This window comes from Perca flavescens, chromosome 19 (assembly GCF_004354835.1).
Source record: "Perca flavescens isolate YP-PL-M2 chromosome 19, PFLA_1.0, whole genome shotgun sequence".
Taxonomy (NCBI): domain Eukaryota; kingdom Metazoa; phylum Chordata; class Actinopteri; order Perciformes; family Percidae; genus Perca; species Perca flavescens.
Window position 1 is genome coordinate 23,556,049 of NC_041349.1, and position 22,001 is coordinate 23,578,049.

Sequence of the window (22,001 nt, forward strand, 5' to 3'; positions counted from 1 at the left end):
CATTTTGACCAAAATTGGTCAGATCACACTAAAAGGGAGTTAATAGCCTACAGCGCATTTTGTTCATGCTCACTAAACATTGAGATCACTTTGCTGAATTCGAAGTGTCAACTTAAAAATCCTCCTCAATAATTAAGTGCAGTAGAAAATACATCAAAAAAGATTAAAGCAGAAAGGAAAACCCGTCAAATGCATTTTTGCAAAGCGCTGCACCCAATAAGGCGTTAAGTTTAGCCTTCAGAAGCCTAAACTGAAAATAAAGTGGCTTCTTACAGTTTGTTTGACTTGTTGTTCCCTGTATCTAAAACCCATCCTACCTTCTTTATACCAGTGATTCTGACATACTCTGCTAATTTGTCTATGTATCCTGTGTGTACACATTTGCCTACATCCGTGCTTTTTTGTGCACATAACCTTGAGAAAAATGTGTGAATGAAAGAATGTGAGAGGATGGAAGGGCAGTACGGAGGAGTTTGTACGGGGGAGACGCTTCTTTAGTTTTCTCTGAAATTTACCAAAAACCTGCGGGAGCAGAGGAGGGGGAACGAGAGAAGCACTTCTGGACTTTTTTCTCTCAGCTTTTTTTTTGTTGTTGTTGCTCCGAACAGTCTCTCCGCCTGCCTTCCGTCACTGAGAAAAAAAGTGATGACTGGCGGGAAAAGAGTAACTGAATGGATGAGGGAAAAATTAAACAGCCTAACAACATGAATCATTGTGTGTATCACAAAACACGAAAAAGGCGATTTTTGCTGAAGGTTATCAGCAGTAACGATGCTCATTCCCCCTCGACAACCTTAATAAGAAGTGATGATGTTCCATGTGAACGCTGTAGGTGTATGCGTACCGGCCAGCACAAGAAAGTGTAGCATTAGGCTACCTAAAAAGTGTGTATGAAATACTGAACCCACAGAGGTGAAACTGCTACCAAGAAGTAGGTGAACAATCAACCATTTGAAGCTAAGAGATATACTTCAAAAATAGTGTAACTCAAAATGATCCCCATTTGTTAACAACTTTGGAAAAACATTAAAAATGTATGCAAAGCTTCGGTGCAGTGAAAATCTCATTTCTGGTTCATGCTTTTTGGTTGTAGCTTGGAATGTAGGATGATGTATTTCAGTCGTATACAGAAGCCACATATAGGCGAAGATACACACCGTGAGCAGAAGTTCTAAAACAGCTATATTGATGAATTTTAACTAAGAAATAATGAGGTTGGAAATATAACATATTTTCCTTTTAATGCATTTGATGCTATTACATGCTAGTCTAAAAATCCCATTCATCTTGATAAGAGCTTTTGCATCTAAAACAAGATCACAGACCAGACGTTTTTGGACCCCACTGCAAATACATGACAGCAGTGCTACACACTTCTAAAGACTGCTACAGGCTTCTTTCATGTAGAATTAACAGTCTTCACCACAGCAGGAGCCCTAAAAGCATTTGTAAAAAGTCCATAAAACGAACAAATACTACAACACAGTTTTATGTGGTTCCACGGTGGATATCAAGGGCCATTCTAACGCTGTCACCTTCACATTACTTTTATTTATTAATACACATAGTAAAATGTGCCAAAAGTTGGGTATGCATTCCTATGGAAGCCCAGTACAAAAGCAACAACCGCGTTCAATCTGCAATCTAAAACCCACTGATCGATCAAAACTCAAAATCAAAATAGTTTACTGTAGTCTCCAATGACCCATAAGTCCACTTTTCAAGAGCTAAGAAAATGATCAAGCTTTGATTTGAGAGTGACAAAACAATTCATGCGCAATATTATTCATAAGCTAAAATATAGAATTCCAACTTTGTACAGCATCATTTTAAAGATGTGCATAATAGCACAAATCAATGGCAACTTTATGATCATAAATGATGATCATTTGCTTTAACGTCCATAATCATTTTCTTATCGTGCCCACACACACTGCTGGTACAGTCTGATACTGATAATATGATACTTTGCCATACTTTGCTTCAATAGAAAATACCAACATTTGTAGTTCTAATTCATAATTGCAAAGGACGGAATTTAGAATACATGAATCAATTCAAATGAAGGTCAGAGGTCAACTGACGGTGAACTGAAAGAAGTAATCAGCACATTTTGTGAATATACAAACAGAATGAACGTGATATCCCCATTAGAAGGTTTCTTCCTTTCCTTTAAGCTATCACAGCAATCAAACTGATTATTGATTTTTGATGTGCAGTATGTAGCATAATAAAATATAGTATTATGTATTTTTGGGCTTCGTAAAAACATATTTCCTTTATACGATATTACTATAAATGTTGAATTGGCCGCTGATGCACTGCTAAACATGCTATATTCTGGTGAATGGCTAAACCACCAGTAATACAGATAGTGCCATTAAATATTGCATTTTTAGAATAAAATGAATTACAGTCGATCTGTTCTCCAGATAAAAAAAAACACTAGTTTCGATGAAATTTGCAACACCTCTTTGTTATTTTGGTTGTGATATATGAAGGCAAATTATTTTATGAAATAAAAAATTTTTAAACAGTAACTCAAATCACAGTTCACGGACCAGGGTATTTAAAATTGTCATTTTTCTGAAAGCGACAAAATGGAGTTGCACACGTCCTTATCTTTGCGATCATTACCTGTATATTCACCATAACCGACTTCCACATCAGGATCATTGGAGTTTTATTGTATTTCATGTTAAATAACAGCAACACAAAACCTGCAGATGAACTTAATCCTTGACATTATTTCATACTACTTTAGTATAAATGAAAATAAACATTTAAAATGTCATTTTCCTATGGAATTTTGCAGGCCGTCATGCCTTTCTTCAAGAAATTATCAAACTATTTGGGAAATTATGCTTAATGTAAAAGAGTTCATTCCTCCCAATGCACTGCGACAAAGTATTTCTTAATTATTTGAAGGATTTGTTTTGTTTCTTTATAGCAGAAATATATAACTACTAGCCGCTCAACTGGTATGTGAGCAGTGATCAGGCAATAATCAGTGCATTCATATTAAATAAGATCAACGGTGAGGAGGCAAAGCACCTTGTATTCACCCCTGCCCACAGTCTGCCTGCTGCTAATTCCCCTCTGATGGATGAGTGATATCGATGACCTCTGGCCTGTCCCTGCGTTAGTGTAGAGTTCTACACTCCAGTTTTCCTAATGTTGCAGTTTTACACTCAACTGTGACTACAATACCATTAGAATACAGTAATATAGCAAATATGACAAAGTCAAAATAGGAAAGAAATATTAAGTTAACATAGAATGCCTATAGCATTTTTCATATATTTTTTGTCACCGCTTTAAATTACACTAGATGTAACACAATTTGATCTCAATTAAATGCAAATATTAAAGCAGTAAATAGTAGATTTCACAAATATTTACTCCCCTTTTACTTTAACACACCTAATTCATCACAAGTGCCGCCGATTGATTAGAAGTTGCATACTCATTTGAATGGTGATGATCAAATGTTTGTTTTTACGTTACACACGCTCAGTGTCCTTGCCAAAACTGCACCATAAAGATAAAGGAACATTGTAGGCTCATCTGCAATGACGGTACCCAATCAGGGTGGGAATATTAGAACATTTCCAAAGCCGTCACTGTAGGTGTGTCCGCATGAGACGCTAAGGAGTCAGGGAGGCCTCAAGGAAGTCAACAGCAACTGTGAGGGAGCTACAGGCTTCCATGGTTGAGAAGGGAGATACTGATGCTTCACCAGCAGCTTGTATGGCCTGAGGGGACAAAAATGTAGCTTTCTGGCCATCATACTAAAATGTCAAACACTGCATATCAGCAGAAACACACCTTCCCCATGCAGCATCATGCTGTGGGGATGCTTCTCTGCAGCAAGCTCAGGAAAGCTTGTGAAACATAGAGCCAAAGCTACACAGAAATATATGCAGTGCTCAAGTCACAATTCAGACCTCAATCCAATCCAGAATATTTGGCAGAGCTTTAAATTGTTGTTGTTGCCTTAAACAGCGCTAATGCTGCTTAACAGAGCTTGAGCACTTTTGCAAAGAAGGATGGGGAATGATTGCAGCATCAAGATGTTCAAAGCAGATCTGTCCACAAAGACTGAAGTCTATCATTGCTGCATGTACTGCTTGGGGCAGTACTTGAGGGGGGTGAATTGTTATGCATTCATTTACTTTGCGTTTAAGTCCATTGGGGTGTTTTACATACTACAGACGTTGTAAATCAGAGGCCCCCAGTAACTTAACAGTGGCATATGTCTTTGGATCCAAGTTTGAGCGTTAGACGTCTCTGGATAGAACTGAAATGTACTGCAATGTTTTTTTCCTTTTCCTCGTTTCACCCCTTTTTCCAGATAAAGTGTGTGGAAGCCCATGGGCACTGTTACTAAAGCCATTTAAAGATGAATACCATTGCAACACGAAAGCAACATGACTTCATTCTGCTTCCTCAAGCTTTGATTTTCATGTTGAGCAGCGCAAATGTTCAATACAGAGGTTTTTTTTTTTTTTATGAAGTTTAACTTCATAGTGTAAAAACAAGAAAGCAGTTGTTGCCCCCGTTCTGTCTGCAGATGTCGAAGGAGGTCACAGACTCGAAGGAGGTCAAAAATAGCAACAAGAATACAAACTCTTCTTCTAAGGTTTTGTCTGCCTCATTTAAATCCATTTGGATAGACTACATATTAGTAACACCTCTTCAACACAAAGTACAGCCTCCAAAATGACTAAGAAGTTGAATAAACATGTCTTTTTTTCAACAAAAACTGACCATTATAACAGCAGTGGTGGAAGAAGTATTCAGATCCTTAACTTAAGTAAAATTCCTGCCTTGAACAATCCTCACATTTAAGAGACTCGAAACGATCAAAATAGTTCTGTCAAGCGTTTAAAAGTGTAATCATTTCAGCTGGACTTGTAGGCCTATATGATGTTGGGTAGTTTCATTTATAATAGAGCATCATGTTTTATAAACTACTCTTTTGTGTGCAAAAATCTTAATTTGTAAAATAACTAGTAACTAAAGATGTCAAATTAATGTAGTGGAGTAAAAAGTACAATATTTCTCTCTGAAATGTAGTGGGGTAGAAGTAGAAAGTGGCACGAAAGGAAAAGACTCAAGCAAAGTAGAAGTACTTCAAATTTGTACTTCAGTAAATGTACTTAGTTACATTCCACCACTGGTTAGGAGTTAGTACAGGGATGTTATATTAGTTTTAGTTAGGTGTAAGAAATGAACTGCTAACAGCATATAGTATATCGATATATAAGTATAAATAAAACACTCGTATGAAAGCTTGGCAAATGAATGGCTTCTATGGTTTCATCACAGACTTCAAATTACATGTGGGCCTTTCGGTGACAGATCACCTGAATATGTTTAACTGTGCCCGGTCAGGTTTATCATTTCATGATATTGTTACAAAGTGTTCACAATGAAGAAATGCATGCCTGTGGTTAAGGCTCTCTGTGTAAGAGCATGTTTGGTGTAACAACATTGCAATGCTACAAGTATTGTCGAGACTCAGAAGGCTCAGGAAAATGCACGACTTTGTAGCTGCTCGAGCTAAACCATGGGCCTATGCATCTGTAGATGGACTTTCAATTGGAGCACATTTTAAATAAATTATCAAAATGGCACTTTCATTAGAATGATTTGATATATGTGACTTTGCGTCGCTTTGTATTTTAACTGGATTTATCTACATTTACATGTATTCATTTGGCAGACACCTGTATCCAAAGTGTCGTAATTTGCATAAAAGGAATTGTTTAGTCATGTGAAAGAAGACTCAGGGGGCCAGGTGTGTTTTAGTAGTGTACTATAATAACTTTAAACTTTCTCATTCTAAAAAACTAAATAAGGCGAGAATAGAAAAGTTGTCTTACCTATTAAGTTGTCATAACGATGAGAGATGTGCCAGTAGCAGTGAAGTGCATGTGTGTATGGTTTGCTGGTAGGTACACATGTGTGTGAGAAAGGGGGTGGAGAGAGAGAGACAGCGAACAAGAGAGAGCGATGTAGTTTCACCAAAGACGGTCGGCCACTGTCGCACTTTCAGTTGATCTTTCAGCCTTTTATCCACTTTGTCATAATGGCACTCTGCATGTATGTGTGTGTGTGTGTGTGTGTGTGTGTGTGTGTGTGTGTGTGTGTGTGTGTGTGTGTGTTACAAGCTGTGTCATAGTGATGCTGGAAACAAGAGAAAAACACCCTGGTGTGCGGCTTCAATCTGACACACACACACACACACACACACACACGCACACACACACATATACAGTACATGCACATACTTTCAGTTTGAGTGGGTGTTTTTTTCTCTCTCTCTCCCCTCTCATCCCTCATCTTCTCTCTTACGGTCTCTTTGGTCTGTTAGTTTTTAAAAGGCCATTTAGTTTGTCCAGGAAGGTGTGCATTTGCAATCGAGGTCTGATGTCAGTTAGGTGAAAGTATGCACAATAAAATTCAATTTCTCGGTAGATGTTTGCAAAAGAAGAAGTTCCAGACACTGATGTTGTGAAGTCCTGTTCTAGTTTTTGTAAAAGTCCAAAAAAAAAAAAAAGTTTGCCATTTATTCTCCTTAATGCCGAGAGTTGATGAGGATGATGAGGCGATTAATACCACTTTCATGGTAGTACAGTAAATACAGTATGTAGCTAGAGCAAGCAGCTGGTTAGCTTAGCTTAGCACAAAGACATGAAGTTTGGGGAAACAACTAATCTGTCCACAAACAAACGTGTACTGAGCATCAGAGGTGCTGGTAGGCAAAATGTTGTTACCTTTGGACAGAGCCAGGCTAGCTGTTTCCCTTTTTATGCTAAGCTAAAGATGACATCTTCTCATGCTCAGCTTCTCATCTATCTCTCAGCAAGAAATGTATTTTCAATACTTGCAAAAATCCCTTTAAGAAGTCTCCTAAGATTTAACTTTAGACTGAGCTAACATACCATTAGTAGGCTAAGAGAGAGGGTTTGAGAGAGGGAAGAATGGAAGCAAAGTGGATAGGAGTGGAAGAAACAATTAGTGAGATTGGCAGATACCTTTGGACAGAGCGTCTTTATGCTAAGCTAACCAGCTGGTGGCTATAGTCTTGAGATGAGAGTGCTTTCAGTTCTCATCTAACTTCCGGCAAAGAAGCTAATAAGAATATATTTCAAAATGCCAAACAATTGCTCTATTACTTTATGACTAAGGCGTTAATTATTTCAGATTTGTGCTTATATTTTGCATGTTCCTAAATATTTATTTGCATTTAATTAAATTACCACACAGCAAATCCGGGTTGGTATTCAAGAACTGTGAAAGTGTAAACAATGCACAGAGAGTGGGTACAGTTATAAGCTTCAGTTTGCAAAATTAAACAGAACACAGAAGAGTGTTCAAGCTGAGAAAACAAACAGAAAAACAATAGAAAAGTTTGTTCATTTGATGAATTCAAGGGAAGAAAACTATCCACTCTAGACTGATCCTCTAAGAGCTGTCTGGTGGAAAATTTAAATTATCATTTGAATTGATATAAACCAAAACAGAAAATACACAAAATGTTTCTAAAATCCTCAAGTTTGTCCTTCAGAGCATATCTGATTATTTGAAAGTGGAGGATACTCGACAAGTCCTTCAGCCAATGCTGTACTGAAGGTGGTTCTGGTGTTTTTCAGTGTTGTATTGTCTTTGCTGCAGAAGTGGGGGGTTAATATGCGCCCAGCAGCTCATTCTTGCCCCGGGATGCCTGACATCATTCATCCAGCCATGGTCAAACTAAACATGAGTGACCACATTCTGATGCACTGACAATAATCATTGATGGAAGTCAGAAGAGAGGATCATGAAATACCCTTGAACAAGTCACCAAACCTCAAAATGAAGCAGAGATGTGGACTTATGACTTGGTGACCACGAATTGGGTCGGTTGGAGTCACCGTTTTTTTTTTTAAGATCAATTTTTTCACTCTACTCTAATTCTTGTGATGTTGAGGTCATTAGGACTGATACTTGTGCTGCTGCACCTTTCCATAGGTCTATAGTCAATGATTTGGCTTTGTTAATCCTTGCTGTAGAGAGCTCAAGCATAACTATGTCCAGAAAATACGCCAACCACTGTTTTATACAAAGCGAGTGGGGGGGGAGCCAGCGCTGAGCTATCATTTTCTTGGTTGCGGTGGATCCGGCTAGCCAAATTTTCTTCTGTCTCCCAAGTAGGTGTAATTTAGAGTCATCATTAAGTAACAAAACAATCGGGTCAGTAGGAATTCGACATCCTATCACATCAGATATTATTGATGTTGCTTTATTCCAAAACTCATGCACCTGTTCACACTCTCAGACCATGTGTAGGAAAGTTCCAGTTTGTTCAGGTTGACAGAATGTGTAATAGGGAGTAGGAATGGCTTTACAGACATATCTCTTCTGAGGAGTCAAATATGTCCTATGGCATATGTTGAAGTGGCTCTGCTGGTGATTTGGGTTCTTGGAACAGTGGGAAAAGTTGTCCCAAACTGTCTCCCAATTAATTACATTCCCCTAAGGGCTCAGCTCTTGGTCCCATTTCTTTACTATTGGGAGTTCTCCTATGGATACTTGCATCAGTTTAGCATAAATCCTGGATACTAATCCTCTCACAGGAGAATCAACAAGCCATTTAATGATTAGGTGCATCTCAAAACCGTAGCGATGCCGGCAGCGCAGACCAATTGGCCAGATCCCTTTGAACACTACTTAGTATAGTTTCATAGTTGTCCTGGACAACTCGCTGTAGCGATGCGTGAATGGTAATGCCCAAATATGTAATTTTGCTTTGGGTTGGTATTGTATCACTAATAGCTGATGTCACCTGTCTGTTGTTCAACAGAAGAAGATTATATTTATTCCAATTTATTTTATAGCCGGAGATTGAGCCAAAATCATTAAAAATCTTAAGAATTTTTGGAACAGAGTCCTCAAGGTCAGATATGTACAGCAAAATATCATCTGCAAATAACGATATTGAGTTGTTATTGGATTTAATCTGGACATTACATATTTTATTTTGCCTTATGGCCTGGGCTAACGGTTCAAGAGAGATCAAAAAATAGCATGGGAGATAACAGGCATCCCTGTCTCGAGCCCTGCACGATGGGGAATGGCTGTGAATGCAGGCCATTGGTTGAGACTATGACCGTGGGATTTGCATATAAAGTACGTACCATGTCAATGAATTTGGCTCCCAAACCAAGCCTCTCCATTACTTGCCACAAGGCGTCCAACTCTAGGCGGTCAAATAAATAAAAACTGCTGCCGTTGTTCTATTCTAAATTCTATTACATGAAGTAATCTGTGTATATTGTCTGCTGCTTTGGTATAAACCCTGATTGGTCGGGGTGGACTAGCTTCTCAATGAAACGTTCTAGGCGTAGTGCCAAGACTTTGGAATAAAGCTTATTATCAGTCCCAATGAGGCTGATGGGCCTGTAGTTCGAGCACTCCGTAGGATCTTTGTCCTTTTTGTGTATGACTGAAATTAGTGCAGTGTTGGTTTGTTGATGAAAGGTGCCCCTCACTATGGCCAAGGTTAAAGTTTGTAAAATGGTAGGTCCTAGTGTGTCAAAGTACTGTAGTAAAAGTTCTGAGGGAATTCCATCCATGTTTTCCCTTTCTTAGCTGTTTTTAACGCTGATTTGAGTTCTTCTAACGTAATAGATTGACCCAGTTCTTCTGCCTCCCCTGGGTCAATCAAAATCTGTGTTTTGGAGAAGGGAATTATAGATCTTTCTCCTAACATATCACAATGGAATGTGGTTATCAGCGCATTGTGATCAAACAGGATTGCTGGTTCTATTGCTACCGTGTGGAACATTGCCTTAAGTTCACTGGAGCACAAAAAATAATCAATGTGGTTGTGGGTGAGGTGACGTGTGGAAAAAAAGTTGAAATCCTTGCTAGTAGGATTGTGCATCCTCCATATATCTGTAAGATGGTGGGATTCCACAACTGCATTGAATATGTCCGTTTTTTTTTTTTTGGGCTTTCGTGTGGTTGAACGCTGATCTATCCTGATTTAAATCTAGTACTGCATTCATGTCTGCCCCTATAATTAGTGAATATTATTTGAGAGAGAGCAATTCATTGGTTAGGCTATTTTCCTACTCCTTATCGTAGTACATATATATGATATCCTGCCTGATAGGTCTTTATTACTTTTGTCTACGGTGAGTGCTCATTTCAGTGACAGCAACACAACGGAGCCCTTGGTTCTGGTGTTGTCACTAGATGAAGCAGCAACTTTGAAATATTTATTTTGTAGACGATTTACATCTCTTTGTGATTCTTGAATAAGCGCCACGTCTATGTTCTTCCTTAAATAGTCCAGCAATTTAGCTCGTTTCATCGGTCCGTTTAGCCCCTGATGTTAACACAAAGGATTGAAAGTTCAGCCGTCTTCAAAATTTACACCTTTAGATGTCTGGAGTACCCCACCAGAATTCACTGATAAAACGCAGCTCACACAAAAACTCCAGCTCAAAACTGTCCCTCCTGTCTAAAGTCACAGGTTAACTGAAACAGGTCTAATGCTTTCCTATGTTAAACATGAACAATGTTACAAAAAAACAATCTTAAAACTAAGTCCCAACCATCTATTAAGTTCTGAAATGTATGTGTGAAAAACAAATCAGCCATGTAGGAGTAGTAGACATAGATTATAAAATGCAGTCTAATCAAATGCTCCTTATAACTCGGCTCCCAAGCTCATACATTATAGTTTCGACCAGCTACTACGCTCTGAAATAGGCTGTGTGGGAAACAAACCATGCAAGAGTAGTAAATATATATTATAAGATAAGTGTTTATCACGTTCATTCAGTCTAATGAAATATTTCTCTCCAGCTTGACACCCACCACGTTCCAACCAGCTACCAGTTTCTGTCTGCTTCCTCGGGTGTAGCGAATGTGAGCGTTCTCCCTCCGTGGTTTACTCTCAGAGTTGCGGGATAAATAAGAAAGTTTGGGATGCCTTTAGCATGCAGCTTGCGCTGCACTCCTATAAATTCCTGGCGCCGTTGGATGGTGAAAGCACTGTAGTAAAAGCGCAGCGTTGCATCACGCTTAAAGCGCAGCGTTGCGTTGGCATCACGAATCGGGCCTTCCTGTTGCACCTGTCTCGCTCCCTGGATAATTGCCTGACGGTCCTGGTATCTCAGACACCTGAGAATCAGCTTGCGCGTTGTTGCACCCTTGCCGTAGATTCTGTGTGCTCTGTCAATTTCGATGGTAGCCCTGTTCCGTAAGGAGGGGATCCATTTTGGCAACTGGTAAAATCCAACTTGGTCATCTTTTTCGCTGCCCTGTTTCAGTCCAATGATGCGCACATTGTTTCTTCTCGATCTGTCTTCCAGTTCAGCCAACTTCAACTCAAATTTCCTCTGGTCATCAATGCAGGCTTTCACCGTGTTTCTCATCTGTCTGCTGTCCTTCTGCGCCTCGTCTAGTCGCTGAAATAGATCTCTTACTGTAATTCCCTGCCTCTCCAGCTCTGTCCTGATGTGTTGAAGCGAGGTGTCAATTTCTGCTAACGCTTCCTTTACTGCGATGCGGACCGCTGATTGAAGCCCGCTTTGTTGCTTTTCCAGGACCCTGGTCATAGCCTGCTCCATGCGTAGGTCCACGTTAGCATCAGAATCCCGTCGCTATGTTAGCAGAGTTGGCAGAGTTCTGTGCTCGGTTAAACGGCAGCGAGGCCTGCTTTTTCACTCCTGTAGGCATTCCACTAAGTTACCGTGGTGACAAATGAAATGATTGACGTCGAATAAAAAAGAATAGACCTGGTTTTCAATGAAAATGCGGAGATGGGGTGAGGAGCTTTAGCCTCGAGCAGCCATGCGATTCGTCGGTCACGTGATCTCTCCGAGTCACCGTTTTGATGACTGCGACTTGACAAAAAATAAACGACTTGAGACACGACTTGGACTTGTGAGTTAATGACTTGAGACTTGACGCGTGATGACTAGGATGACTTGCGTTTAAATGTGAAGTTTAAATGTTGGCTGTACAATATAAAATTATATAATTCAATGTTGTCCTGTTTCTGTCCATCAAGTATGCTATGCAGCGGCATGACTGGACGACTTAAAAAGCCCCCCCCGGTATGTGACTTTCACGATTGGATGACTGGCTTTCAGTCAAACTCCTTGCTATGGCAACACATTACATCAAAGACTCCTAATGAAGCCTCATTAGTGCATCTATGTCACAACTAATCACTTTTGTTGACCAAGTTGAATGTTACAATGTTTGATGTTGTAGACTGGCTGTCAGTATTTCACTGTTTTCAAAGTGATGGGAAGGAAATATGAAATAAGTAATAATATGATTTTGCTTTGATTACATTAATTTTACTGAATATCAATAATTACTCTTTGTACTAGTTATACGAACTAGCCAATCATATTATTAGATGGGCTACTAATACCTTGTCCTTTATCTCTATAAAGACCAGATACTACAGGTAAGAGTGTTTTATACTTTTTTTACTGTAAGTTCCCATTTTTGGGATTAATAAAATCTATCTATCTATCTATCTATCTATCTATCTACAGTATCTCTCTCTCTCTCTATCTATCTATTTTTATCTTGGGAGTAAAGTGACTTCATCTGGGACTTGACGTGCCTTAACTAAGGACTTGACTTGACTTAACATAAGCTGTGACGTAACTTGACTTGCCCTCACAAAAATAACTTGAGACTTGCTTGAGACTTGGACCAAATGACTTGAGACTTACTTGGGACTTTAGCAACGATGACTTGGTCACAACACTGATATGAAGCTTACCAAAATAAGCTTTGGAAACAAGCATTCACATATATGTATATATAAAGACCTACAGTAGTGGAATATTAAATGGTAAAGATAGTATCGGTATATTGAGTGGAGTGACTGGCTTTCTGATTGCTCTTTGAATGTACAATATCGAGTTTTCACTCACAGGGCTTTCCATTATAAGGTGACAGGTAAGAGTGGATAACACTGCTGTATTTCAGTGTCAAACATCATTTGTGTCTCTGCTGTGCTCCATGAAAGCTAATAAAAGGTCATGTAGCTTCATGTCACCGTGATGTAAAAGGTGTGTGTGTGTGTGTATGTGTGTGTGTGTGTGTCAGACTCAGACTGAGAGTCAGTCATGAGTGTGCATGGCGGTGGGTGAGGCGGTGGTTGGGTTTCACAGCGGCGTGGGGAGAGAGAGGTGCCGAGACGGGCTGTGATTCCCGGTATCATCGACTTCAAACCTCCCCTGTGATACCACAGCACCACGGCGGCCCTGTATTGTACCAAGACCCTGAAACTCTGCTGAGAATAAACTAGACTTTCAGCTGTTAAAGGGACTGTTTGACATTCTTCATCAAAAAGATCGTTTTAAATCGATGTTTTTGAATGAGAAATTACCAGGTTTCATGAGATTACATTACGCAAAAAAGGATAATGAAACGGGACAGAAATGAACATTTCTTTAAACTGAAAGGATACAGCATAAGATGTCAGCGTTTCATGAATACACTTTTTAAGTTAGATTGCCAGTGTAGTTAGTTTGTTGATTTGTATATTTCTTGTGTAGTCAAACATTTTGCACATCTCAAATGCAATTACAAGATACCTTTTAAAGATTATAAACCAAAATTTGCAACAAGCTTTCTTAGTACATTTACTAACCACTACCACTACTAACCACAAACAAAAGAACAGAATAGATTAGATTCATACATAAATACAAAATCACAATTTAAAGTGCTGAGTGTGCAGAATGGCCCCTTCTAGAGAGGTATATTATCATATGCATATTGTATTACTGATGCCTTAATGCGTGATTAACATTATAATGTTGTAGCTGGTTGAGGTGCACCTAATTTTACTTTAAATACCGTTGGGTTGTTTGATTAAAACCAGTGTGTCATTTTCCAAAAGCTTATATGTTTTGTATTAAAATTATAATTTACAAAGGAACTAATAACTGCAGCTGCCAGATAAAGCACATCCGTATTCTTCTCTCAAAATTGCAGTGGAGTGCTGTAGAAGTAATAAGAAACATAGAATTGAAAAACTCAAGTAAACTACAAGAGGCTCAAAATTGTACTTAAATACAATCATGGTACAAAATCAACACCATCCACCAGCCAAATGCCGGTAAAATATGCTCTAAATGCTGCAGTGGCTGCTAGATTTGCTTCACTCATCACCCAGAAAAAAAAAAACATTGTCACCTATTGAGTGGCTGGTAAAACGGTGGACAAAAAAGTTAATTTTGCACCTTGAATACAGTACTTAAATAAATGTACTTTCCATGTCTGAAAAAAAAATTCAATTGTTGAATAATGTTAAGCCAATTACTGGAGCGACGTCAGGCTGGGCTATAGTTCATACAGGTTTAAAATGAATAGTTATATATCATCATCTAGCATTTATATATATATATATATATATATATATAAATTATAAATATAAATATATAAAGTAAAAAGATGAAATCAGGTCAAGTAAAGACTGCCAGCAAACGTAAAGACAGACTGTGTTTGTTAATAAAGATAAAACCTTGATGGTTTACAGATAGTTTTTTCTTGGTCCCTCTTTTGCTCTCCTTCTGTGCCACTCTAACTAAACACGTCAATACTTAAAACGGAACAGAAAATCTCAATTGTGTGGATGAAAAAAAAAAACTAAGACAGTATGCAAAGTTATTCTTCCCGTAGGCAATGTTTCAGTCTACTGTATATGAACCCAACATTTAAAGCATCCCAGAGTGATAATTTAAGCAATAATGTTGAGAAAAGAAATGGAAAGTTTTCAATCACACTAATGAAATTTCTCCCAAAACGTGTCCCAGTGCATTCAGTCCTTTTATTCACAAGATGAATTATTCCTATATAAAAAAAAAAAAACAACTGTGGAAAATACAGGACACACCATTCATCTACTTGATTTTGTAAATGCTGATTCATCTTACAGGAAGATTGTTAATAAATCACTAAATTTAGGAGAATGGTTTTGGAGAACACTATGATGATGATAAAAGTATACTGCAAGTTATCTGGGGTTAAAGCGTTGCTTAGCATATGTGACATAATGTTGGGGAGGTGGGTGGGTGGGTTATAACGGTAGTTACGTTAAGACAGTCAGTGTATGACCCATTTAGTGCCACACGGAGGTATGTGCACAGCGTACATTTTAGAGTAAAGTATAATGAGCCGATAAAACCCATCTGAAGAGGTTTATCAAATATAGAGTACGTGCTGCTTCCTCTGTTAACATCTGTGACACACTTCCACACCTGTACGTCCTGAAAATAGTGAATGTCTCATCTGATATTATCTTTGGCATAAAGAACACGCTGAAGCGCAGAACCCACTCTTATAAGAAATTTGTCAAACGTTACAAAATACATGAGCACACAGGAGTCGGTACAGAACGTTGTTTATTCATTTCCAATTCTGTTCATTTGACAGACTTCATGGCATTCCCAACCATTTTGTTTACTAGCACTCTGAAAAAGACTTCCAATCGAGTCACCATACATGTTCAAACTTAACTTGTTTTTTTTCTGTGAGGAATGCCTTTCAGTGAGCACAAACAGGCTCATGAAAGAAAGTAAAACTGTCACTAAAACAATTTCTAAAAAAACAAAAAAAAGGACTGCTAAAGAAATGCCCAAAGAACAAAAATGGAATGTCTTTCACATATTTGGACAATGGTCAACAATAAAAATTCACAAAAGAACAAAATGCTCAATTGGTGAGTGCATGTCTGAGGTGGCTGCATCTTTTCCTAGCACACAACAATGACAAAAAGTCTAACTAAAAACATTTTATAAACGTTATTAAAAAAAAATAATAATAAATCTGAATTGAACAAAGTTTGTACTAGCCAACATTCTCTATTTGTATGGCAGATTTCCTTTGACCGAATTAATTTATGTTCCAACTAAATAATCTGATAGAATGTCCTATTTATTAAAAAAAAGGAAGATCCTGTATCTTTTGAATGTGCCATCTTATTCCTAAAGGATTGGACTGACTTTAATTTCTTTTTAAAAACACTTCTAATGTGTAGGTTCCTATAGTTTGGCTCCCCCTTTAGCCTGTGTAGGGGAACTGCAGCAGGACGCCTTGTCCGGGTTCTAGGGTGACTTGGTCCAGGCTGACGGTGGAGTCAACCTCCAGCTGCTCTGGGTCAGTCGACAGCCTTACCGTGGCTTTCTCTGGCAACTCCACTCCTTCTGCAGGAACAAGGTGGTGTTAAAAACGACCGATTACTGTTAATAAAAACGTTATTGGGGTAGGACACGTTACACCTTAACTCAGCAGTTCTCAAACTTTTCGTTCAGTAACGTACTCCCTTTGAAATATTGTTTTAATCCAAGTTCCCCCTGACCAGAACAAAATATTTTTGGTAGTAAAATAACCTAGCTATATAAAAGAGGCACAATATAGTGCTGCACCATGAGCGTCTGATTAACTGAGTAACAATATTATAACTGAAAAACACCTAAAAAGCTAAATTTCAAATATTAACAATCACTAAAAGAATTCATTACTATACACGGTGTATAATTATTTTAAGAATCACGCTTCAAAAGACTTTTGAAACTAACATTTGAAAGAAATCTTATGTCCCCCTTGCAGTACTCCGAAAGGACCCCTAGGGGTATGTGTACCCACATCTGAGAAACCCTGCCTTAACTAGATCTTTCGGTTGAAAACTTGCCTGTAGGTGCCAGTTTGAGTGAGAGCGTCTCAGCTGCTGCTCCCCAGTTGACGGCCGTTATGTATCTATCGCTCTGGTCCCACAGACGGAGGAAAGAGAGCGAGGAGGCGGAGGAGAAGAGAGGGTAGTAGTCGCCGTAGAGGAGAGAGCGCTCTTTGACTCGCAGATCGCTGAGGGATTTGAACCACTTCTTTACAGCAACGCGCTCCTTCCGCTCAGCCTGGAAAACGGGAGAATTGAAAAATAAATAAAATGAAATAAAAAAAAAAGTGTAAATATTTTTAACCATGTCCTCACTACTTTGCTCAAAGACTCCCTTCTTCCCCCCTTTTCTTTTCACTGTGAAAACTCTTACCTCGGCCGTCTCATTAGCAGAACCTTCAGCAGGCTCCTTCTCTATGTCCCAAACCATCTTAGGAGATGCTGAACCCTGATAAGGAAATAAAAATGGAAAAAGGTTACACTCAAACCGCAGTAAGATCATAGAAACATTTGAACAGCTTCTCCGCTTTATTAGCTTACGACTGCCTGAAGGCCGATCTCATCTCCGTAGGTAAAGACTGGGGTTCCAGGCATGGTTAACAGCAGGAGCTGGTAGAGGCGGATCAGGCCCGGAGTCGTTGCTAGCTTCGACAGCTGGTCCTTTTGGGCCGCACCGAAACCCCAGGCCACATTTCTCTGCTGAGAGTGAAGGGTGTCCATGGCCTGGATGCGCGCCACACCTGTACATGATTAAATAAAATGATCTCATGCAATGCACCATTTTTGTTTTTGCACCAACTACCTGGTTTTCACACAATAAATGGACACACTGTGAGTTCCTGATTTAAAACACTGAGAAAGTCGAGATTAAATACACAGAATAAGGAGAGATGAAGTAAAGATGAAAATGAATGGACGCATTCTGTCCAAAATATTAAGATATTGCGTTCGGAATAATTACAGAAACCAGCCCAAAACTGAAAAAGAGAAATACTTGATACACATGAGAGTATGGTGAGACAACCGGGACACTCCAGCCTTACCTCCCCTGCTGTTGCTGAGCAGGTCAGACAGGACCAGATCTACACCTGTGGTATTGGCGAGCTGAGACACCGCTGCAGCCGAAATCCCTTCAACCACACCCATCAGCAACCTGAGACAGAGAGAATGGGGTAAGATAACACTGCTGACACTGGTTTCACTTAGTTGAAAGTTGAAACTGTTAAATTACGGTGCAAGTTTTTTTTAAGAATAGTATAAAATTCTGATTGGTTAATTCAGCAACTTGAAATAACCCCTTGCATGTTGAAATAGATTTTTTTTATTTCTATTCTTTATTTGATTGTGTCATTCCGCAAACCGTCCACAAGGTGTCGCGTCACCACGAGAGCGTGTAAAGAGCAACTGGCCTGGAGGCCTCTCTTGTTGATCTATGGACCCCACCTATAGTCCCCTGCAGCACTGGAATGCTTTTCATCTCCACCTTCCCTCAGGAAACATTGACAACATCGGATTTTTTTTTTGCCAAATTGAGCTTCTGGTAATATTCAAACTAATTGTTCATCATACCAGTGTAGTCTCCAAATTGCTTTCCATATCGGAATAGGGAATAGCTAAATTCATTCATAAATCTTGCAAATTAAACACTCATGTGTTCCGGCACAGATTGTCTGCTTATGCAGAACCAAAGAGTCAGAAAATGGCAGCCGTAGTTACTTTTTTTTGGTGTGGTTGCCATGGACGGCAGCCTGCAGCATTGACCACTCAACAGAGCTGGTGGCTACAGGGAGGGCAGGTAGCTTGATGCCATCGACATCCAAGTTCAGCCAGTACTCTGCTGCATCCTGAAAGAGAACAAGAGCACTTTAGAAAAACAACACAGGCAAGAACAGTTCAATGACATGGATTCTTTTCAGCAAGGAAATAACAATTAAAAAAAATTACAGAAGAGTGTTTGTGTGTCCTACCTTGACTTTCTCTAACACATCATTCACATCCCCAGTGCTGAACCAGGGAGCGGCTCCCAGGTAGTTTGGAGTCAGGTCAAGCACCACAGAAATGCCTAAGAAGAAAAGTAAACAAAAAGAGTTAGTAAGCCCAACATTAGGGGTTCATACAAATGCTGGTGTAAGCTTTTAGACCCTAACTTATTTGTTTTATGATGACCTACCCTTCTTGTGGGCTTTTTCCATCACAGCCACCAAGGCTTTCTCAGTTCCCAGGGTCGGGTTGAAATCTTTAAGATTCAGGGTGTCCGGTTGGTCGGCCTGGACGTTGTGGAGCGGGCCGAGAACCAGGCCTTTCACCTTTAACTTGTTGATTTCGTCCAATTTTGCCTCAACACCTGGAGACAAACAGAAGGGACAGGAATGGAGAATGAAATGCTGCGTCAGTGTGAATTTCATGTGGGGAAAAGACAACTTGGAGTTGATGTGTGAAAAGGTAGCAGGGTCAGAGGGGTAGGAAGAGAGGGCAAAAGGGCTAGAGAGACATTTTGATGGTTTAGGAGACAGCGAAGTTAAAAAAAAAAAAAAAAAAAAAAAAAAATGCTGCCCTTTTGGTTTGGTATTGAATGCAGGAGCATGTGAATGACCCCCCCCTTCTACTGGCCATGTCAAGTCTGAGCACAAGGAGGTCCTTTATGTGAAAACAGCACCAAGTCACGTGTGGTTGTTGGAATTCTGCCCAAGGCCTGTTGAAAACCCCAGTGTTCTATAATAATTCACTTTAAGAACAGCAGTACAACCTGCCCTTCCTGTCAGCCTCTTTTAAAAAAAAAAAAAAAAAAAAAAAAAAAACATGTATAGTTGAAATCCAAGTAGGAAAATTAAGTCTTATAATTGTGTCGGCTATGTTAAGCGGCATTGGAGAAAAAATAAAAATAAAAGCCTGAAAGAAACTTACTTAATCACTTTTGAGATCTAAAATGAAGCCTGAAAATGCACACCACTCAAAAAATGTACGGGGTTGCTTAACCTTGACCTTAAATCTAAGAAGTAGAGATATGAAAGACATGACTCGTAGGCTTTTTGTGTCCTTTAGACTTTGAGTCACTCGTTGTCAGCTTTGTCAGCAGCTTTGTCATCTGACCAACTGAAATAGGCCACGCAGAACTAAAGAAACCCAAGACCACGTCACGAGATGTGAATACGTGGGTTACCAAGGCCAGACCACTTCGTAAAAGATAATCTCAAATCCTTATTTTGGGAGTGAGGAGGCACCATAAGCACACACAAAAAGAACACGCAAACAGCAGCAAGAAATGTAACAAAGAGTCTGAAATGCACGCTGAAAATACACATTCACTAAAAAAAGTACTCTACCTTCCAGTCCCTCAGAGAAAGAATCCAGGTCAGAGATTTGGTACAGAGATCCTTCGTTCCACCAGTTCATCTCAGGGATGGGTTTACAGCGAGGGGCCTGGACTATGATCACTATGGCTCCGGCCAGCATGCCTACCCAGCCCAACCAAAACAGGACAAGAAGCACCCAACGGGTTCGCACCCATCTAAACACAGAGGAAATAGGAAAATAAGATGTTATGACCACTGATTGTATGCCACACACCAAGACAAGACCTTGGTTTATTGTTTTATTTTTTATTTTTTTTAAAAGGCGACTCTTGTCCATGGCCCTTACCCTGGAGTGCCAGCAACCCTCATCAGCTCCTCTTTGGACAGACCGGTGAATGTCACCTCGTCCTCCGGAACCTTTAGCTTGACGCTGCCATTTTTCTCTCCGCCTGCAGTCTGGCCATCGCCCGTCATGGGCTCCTTCTCAGGGTCCAGCACATTGAGCTCCACTTCCTTCATGTCGATCTCCGTGTCCTTATTCATGGTGAAGAATCTGATTTACTTTAGATCTGGAAGTACGGGTTGGAAACACAAGGAGAGAAAGAAATAAGAGTTTGTTAACGTTAAGTTAATTTAGCTTGTCTCTTCTTCAGTCTTGTTTCACCGGAAAATACTAGCTATGTGACCAAATACATAAAACTATAAATGATGAAAAGAGAACAAAGTCACTTAAAAAAAAAGTGTTGAGTCTATTACAAGCAGTACAGTTAAGGCAAAAATTAACTAAAATTAGCTATCGCTAGCCGAATCCAAAAGCCAAATTATTGTGGGGGTGACGCTAACGTTAATTAACACTCGCACATTAGCTAACGTCGTTAACAGCTTCTAAACCCGCTGGAAATTAACGTTAGCTAGCATACTTAGCTACATTTGACTTTATATTTAGAGCATTTGTTGCTCATACAAAAATTCAAATGGGCAGACAACTCTTGAAAAAAAAAGTTAGTTATCGCTACGAGTTGTGTGTGTTCAACAGTTGAGTGATGTTACACGATGCATTCGGCTAACGTTACAATCAGCGGCATCAACGGAAACAACAATGTAGCTAGCCTTCACAATAAAACTGAATTGCTGCATTTATCAAAGAAGTGCAACGAATAATAATGGATTAGCATACACTTCTGTGTTCACATGCTTCCATATGGGCTTGTAATAAAAAAAAGCAGGAAATAAAAAAGGATATTGTTGCTAAATACACCCTTATGCTAACTTCTGAAATGTCTCGTTTATTTCCCGACATATAAGATAATGATGTAATATCTGTACTCTACCGGAAGTCTGTCAGTTTGCCGGTTTGCTCTATTTCTTAACGTTTTAATATTCGTTTGACAAAAACTCAACCGAAATATTTGCCCAACTTGTTTAAAGTCAGGTGAAATTGACCTAACCCAATCACCAACGGGCCCCCAACAATGTTTATTCCGTGTAATTTGTCTTCTATAAAGATGATGAAATCAAGCCCATTTGCTACGTCATCTGCTGGTACACGAGGCTGTTGACAGAATTGTACTTTAGGCTACTTCCCAGTGATGATGAATCTATAAAGCAGTTCAATTCGGAGTTAGACAGTATTGCGCTTGTTCTGTGACTCAAGTCGAATAAATAGATTCCACATTACCTGTTAAAAAGCAACGTATACCGTCCGGGTTTGTTTTCTCCCCCTTTCCAGTGGTTAATCCTGTGGCCTCTTCTAATCTTGTTACAGGGAGGCTTCGCTCTGTATTTGTAGTTGCCCTGGTTTCTCCGCCTACCAAAGGGACGACCTGATACTCTCTCTCTCTTTCTCTCTCTCTCTCTCTCTCTCTCTCTCTCTCTCTCTCTCTCTCTCTCTCTATTTATCTCTCTATTTATCTCTTCCCAGAAACAAATATTAGCTACTACACCCCATCCTCCAAACCAACAATCATTTTAATACCTACTCTATTCTATAATCCCACGTA

The 22,001-nt window shown here is 39.4% G+C and overlaps 2 protein-coding genes across 2 annotated transcripts in view; both read right to left on the reverse strand.

Moving 5' to 3' along the window:
• LOC114545821 (uncharacterized) overlaps positions 1–5,971 on the reverse strand; it is an 18,236-nt gene extending 12,265 nt beyond the window's left edge. Inside the window, exon 1 of the mRNA XM_028564362.1 lies at positions 5,889–5,971. The gene's annotated coding sequence lies outside the window, so the exon portion shown is untranslated. The remainder of the gene's footprint in view (positions 1–5,888) is intronic.
• Positions 5,972–15,419: 9,448 nt separating this feature from the next.
• On the reverse strand, positions 15,420–21,820 carry slc3a2a (solute carrier family 3 member 2a). Its single transcript, XM_028564490.1, has 11 exons — positions 21,680–21,820; positions 20,348–20,570; positions 20,032–20,216; positions 18,879–19,052; positions 18,676–18,770; positions 18,425–18,552; positions 17,752–17,861; positions 17,249–17,448; positions 17,082–17,156; positions 16,727–16,946; positions 15,420–16,238 (listed from the first exon to the last, which is right to left on the reverse strand). The coding sequence occupies exons 2-11, from the start codon at positions 20,542–20,544 to the stop codon at positions 16,096–16,098; spliced, it is 1,527 nt and encodes a 508-aa protein (XP_028420291.1). The 5' UTR covers positions 20,545–20,570; positions 21,680–21,820; the 3' UTR covers positions 15,420–16,095.
• Between the last annotated feature and the right edge of the window lie 181 nt (positions 21,821–22,001).

Coding starts and splice junctions, on each gene's coding strand:
- slc3a2a (XM_028564490.1), bottom strand. CDS start 20,544: ATGAATAAGGACACGGAGATCGACATGAAGGAAGTGGAGCTCAATGTG. Junction 17,157..17,248: donor AGATCGGCCTTCAGGCAGTC/GTAAGCTAATAA, acceptor TTTCCTTATCAG/GGTTCAGCATCTCCTAAGAT. Junction 16,947..17,081: donor CTGCTAATGAGACGGCCGAG/GTAAGAGTTTTC, acceptor CCCGTTTTCCAG/GCTGAGCGGAAGGAGCGCGT.